This window comes from Solanum dulcamara, chromosome 4, assembly GCF_947179165.1.
Source record: "Solanum dulcamara chromosome 4, daSolDulc1.2, whole genome shotgun sequence".
In the NCBI taxonomy this organism is placed as follows: Eukaryota; Viridiplantae; Streptophyta; class Magnoliopsida; order Solanales; family Solanaceae; genus Solanum; species Solanum dulcamara.
In genome coordinates, this window is record NC_077240.1 from 3,175,161 (window position 1) to 3,180,502 (window position 5,342).

Sequence of the window (5,342 nt, forward strand, 5' to 3'; positions counted from 1 at the left end):
TTTTGTTGGTGATGGTCTCACAATTAACTTGCCTTGATAACAAGTAGTACAAGAAAATTCACCATTTGAAAGAATCTTTAGGTTCTTTAATGGGTGCCCATTTGAATTTTCTATAATTCGTCTCATCATTATAGATCTAGGATGTCCCAAACGATCGTGCCAAAGTACAGAAACATTGAAATTAGTAAACTTCTTATTTACTATAGAATATGCATCAATTGCACTAATCTTTGTCCAATACAATCCAAAACATAAGGTTGGGAACTTTTCTATAACACATGTCTGTCATCGATCAACAATTCACTTCTTTAGGAAGGAGCTGAGAGGGTTCTATCCCGAGCCTCGTTTGCTAAGCGGGCTCAGCGTCCCGGAGATATTTTTGATTATACCCAGATATTCAAGATCCATTTCATCAATTGTCTTGATATGATAACTATTTTCACGGATATCTTTAAAACTCAATAAGTTTCTCCGAAATTGAGGAGAAAATATAGCATTATTTAATGATCTATTTTTCCTTTAGGGTGGGCAAAGAAATCTGCCACATCTAATTGTGTGAAAACATCATGATTTTCGACCATAAAATTAGCTTCATAATATTTATCCTTCTTTCTTAGTGATGCCTGATAAAGTTCAACCAAATGTTTGGGAATGCGACAATCACGTTCATAGTGACTCCTTCTGCCACATCGAAAGCAATTTGTTCTAACTGTTTCATATTTCTCATCTTTTTCTTTTCCCTTTTTATATTGATTTTTCTTTGGTACATGAATAACACCGGGAAAAAAATTCATTCTTGGTCATAATTATGGTCACGTCCACGTCCACGATCAGAACCACGACCTCTTCCACGTCTAGCTTGATGGGAGTACACCTCATTTACTTCAGGAAGTGGTGTAGATCCAGTAGGTCGATTCTCGTGATTTTTCATTAACAAATCATTATTTTGTTCAGCCACGAGAAGATGAGAAATCAGTGCAGAATACTTTTTGAAACCTTTGTCTCGATATTGCTTCTCTAGAAGCACATTCGAGGCATGAAATGTGGAGAACATTTTTTCCAACATATCAATATCACTAATCGTATCTCCACATAGTTTCAATTGAGAAGTAATTCTGAACATAGCAGAATTGTATTCATGAATAGACTTAAAGTCTTGTATCCTTAAATGCATCCATTCATATTGTGCCTTTGGATGTATGACTGTGAGATATTCAATTTTTAAATTTTCGTTAATATGATGACGCAAGAATATCATTGTTTTAGCACAATCTTGTTTTGATGCTTTATTTTCAAGTTTAATAGTGTCTCCGAGACCCATTGCATCCAAATGGATTTCAGCATCTAGTACCCATGAAAAATAGCTCTTGCCCGAGCTTTGAAGGGCAACGAACTCAAGTTTAGTCAGACTAGCCATAATAAATAGAATGAAAATTATAATATCTTAGCCTTCAAATTTAGCCTTCAAACTTTGAGACGGTAGAGTTTCGTGTTGATAACGTGTTATAAAGTACAGACTAAATACTAAAATCGAATTAGTATCACAAGAAAAAATCAAGAAAGAGGAGAAATAGTAGAGAGAAAAGAGAGAGAAAACTTTGTATTCCGTAATTTTTGTGTCTTTATTTCCATCAAATTACAATGCCTTTTATAGGCATAAAAAGGATATTATGAGCATTCATAAATTGTTTACAACACCTATCTATTTATAATATGATGTTGTAACTATTTTCTTCGTCTCAATTATCTATTGTAATTTTTAAAAATGGATAACTAAAATTATTTTTCATTTTAAAAGTTTCCGACAAAATTATTTTTCTTTCTATTTTATCTTTTGCGGTAATTGTTCTTGAACTAGACTACAAACACGTCAATAGATTAAATATATATTTAATGACAAAAATTATATCTTAAGATATAAATAAGGGTGAAATATTAAAAAAAACACTAGTTAATATTTCTTACATGTATATATAAAAGAGAAATACAAAAAATATTATAATTAGTTCACGACAAATTACATTAAATATAAATAATTTACCCAAAATAAAAGGAACTAAAATGCAGTTGTCACTGGTCATGCTCCTTTCATGCATTAACAATTAGTCGGATTAGTAAATCTCAAATATATACAGTACCAACTGCTTCCACAAACACAATCTCACCCTTCCAATGTACATTTCCAACCTTTGAATCTCCATGAATTGAAGAGCAAAAAAAATCTTCAGCTAATTAAATTTGGCTTTTGGAAACTCCCAAGAGACAGGGGAATCTATAGTACAACAGTGACATGGAACAACTTTCTAGTTCTCTCAAATAATACATTATACATAGGAAAATTTTCACTTTTTGTCCCTTGAATATTAGTAATAAATTTTAATTTTGGTCCTCATAATTTTTGATTAAGTGCATTAAATGTGTAGCTTTTGTTTTATCTACTTGTTCTAAATTGTTAAGTGTGTTAAACTATTGAATTACCAACGTGTTATGTTAAAGTTGTCTAGTTACTCTATATTTGAAGGTGATTGATCACTACCAAAAAAATTAGGATTTAGTGACAGATACATATTGTAGCTAAATAACATAATTCATTGTTAATCCTACCGATGAATTTATGTTAAAGCGAAATAACAACGAAGTTCTTAGCTAATTTCAATTGTTTTTAGTAGTGAATATAGTTCAAATATCATATAGTTTCTATGAAAAGACCAAATATGCATATCGTAGTTAAATGTTGGATGTGCTTAATATGATAGAGATCAAAATCAGTAAGGGATCAAAGTGCAATTATTCTAATATGTTAAGGGTCAAAAGTGCAATTATTTTAATAGACATATCAAGGACAATTTTGGAATGTAGATTGAAGAGAGATGAGATGTGAATGGTTTAACTTGTCGATGAATGTGATGGAGACCCTTTACTATTATTATTTCACAACCATATCCATCTATCAAGCATGTTGGCAATAAAATTAATAAAGATATATAATAAACCAACGTAGCATTACAGGGATAAAATTCAAAAAAGAAGAAAAAATAGCCGTACGCATATTAATGTTGGTATATATATGTTTTAGGACAATGAAATACATATACCATATGTCGAGGCAGTTCAAAATTTTAATTTGATAAGTTGAAGATTTATGTTCTTACTTGTATCGTTGTACACCTTGTACTCTTGTAATCACTTGTCCAAAATTTGATACTTGTTGAAATTTTAGTGATTTTTCACACACATAATTATTTATTACTTATCTTTAACTAAGGTGTGGGGATTAATATAATGCTTCATTCATAGCACCTAGAAAGAAGAATTTAAGAAGATGACTAAAAAATGGAGAAGGAAAGATACACAACACTCTACTAAAATATTTATATTTTTTAGCCTATATATATATATATATAGTTTGTTGGCTATTTTTTCAGGCACACTTCAAAAAAAATATAAAAGTCAATCAAATGTGAATTTTTCATTTCAATCGCATACGTCTGAAATTTTTCCTGAAACAAGTAAATTTACAAAAAAAAAATGTTAAACTTCAAATATAATTTATTGACTATTTCAAAAGCGGATATTTATGATCACTCTTCAGTTAAATCGTTGGATGTGTATCATCACCAAACACCACACCAGAAACCATCTCGCTCCAAAAATCGCACCACCGTCTCTCTCAGCTACTATGCCACTAACATTAGAGTGTGCTCCGTCAAACAAATTGTTTTTAGTATAAATGTAAATATTTTTTTATGAATAAGGGAGTAGTATTTATTTATTTAATTCAATATTTACTAATTTTGGCGTTGATTATAGTATTATAGTGCTTGATAATCTCCATACGTATGTTTCCATAAAAAAATTAGCAAATTGAGAATATTTATCATAGAGCTTAAACATTGAAAATCTAACTATATTTGACCACTTTCATTATTTTACATAATTAAAAAAAAAGAAGCAAGAAACAAAAAAAAAGGACAAAGACAAAGAAGGAATTGAGGATACAAACTTTCAAGTATATATGGAACGATACACATACACTAGAGAAGAAGATACACCGAGTCACTACGCTAAATCATCAACTCAATCAGGAATTTATCTTCCAAGATTTTATATACAGAGAGAGATATTTCTAATCTATATTTACAGTATAATAGTTTTCCATAAAAAGTTATCGATCAATATTTACATGAAATTAATTAATAGTGCATAATATATATATATATATATATATATATATATATACACGTAGAACCGGTTATATATACTAATTACTATCTAGCTATGTTGCAATCGATCTTATGACAAGAAGCTTGAAGGAATCATGAATATAACTCAAACTCAAATATTCCACATTAAATTAAAATAACCAAACAAAAATTACAACACAGAAAAGGAAAATGAACTAATTAACTCTTGACACCTCTCTCTCCCAAAGAAAGCTCTTTTTTCACATTTTACATGTAGCCTCATGATGGAGAAAAAAAATATGAAATTTGAATAAGTCAATTAAATTTTTAAAAAAGGGACAAAATTTATGGAAGAAGGCCGATGTATGGCGTTTGAGCAACATAGTTCCTATCGTGTTCGGCCGAGATGACAGTACCAACTGCTTTAACAAACACCGCGACAAACTCAAATGCCAATTTCACCATTCCTACGTACATTTCCAATCTTTGAATCGCCATTATTATTGTCAAATCAACGTATTCTTCTCCTCTTTCTATTTTCCGCGTCTTTATGCTTCAATTCCAGTACCTGTTCTGTTTAGAGTTTTCAACATACATTCATGATTTGTACAACATATATAGAAAAAGCTTTAGCTAAATATGGCTTTTGAAAACCCCCCAAGAGGCGGGGATTACATATTTTTATTAGGGTCCATTCGGTTTTAAGTATTATCGGTTCCGTTAATCGAATTTTGGTTTCTAAATACGTTAAATCGATAACTAATTTTGTCATCGGTTTATCGATTTTTAGTTTTTAACGGTTCAATTTTTGTTAGAATATGTTAAAATATATTATGCCTTTAATAATATATTTTGAATATATTCTAATTAATATTGTATTTTTGTATTTATAGTAAGTATATATTTAGGTTCCTTAGTTTTAACTATTAGTATCAATCTTTGTATTTAGCATATCTTGTAATTTGTATATATTGACCAAGTTCAATGAAATTAAGCAAGCAATTCACTTCCTTCATGAATATGCTAAAATATATTATGCCTTTAATAATATATTTTGAATATATTCTAATCAATATTAATTAGAATATATTCAAAATATATTATTAAAGGCATTATATATTTTAACATATTCTAACAATTTTCGGTTTAACCAATAAA

General features: G+C 29.5%; 1 protein-coding gene across 1 annotated transcript; it reads right to left on the reverse strand.

Annotated features, from left to right (window-relative positions):
- Positions 1–790: 790 nt before the first annotated feature.
- On the reverse strand, positions 791–1,417 carry LOC129887686 (uncharacterized). Its single transcript, XM_055962866.1, has one exon. It carries the CDS (start codon positions 1,415–1,417, stop codon positions 791–793), a length of 627 nt encoding a protein of 208 aa, XP_055818841.1.
- Between the last annotated feature and the right edge of the window lie 3,925 nt (positions 1,418–5,342).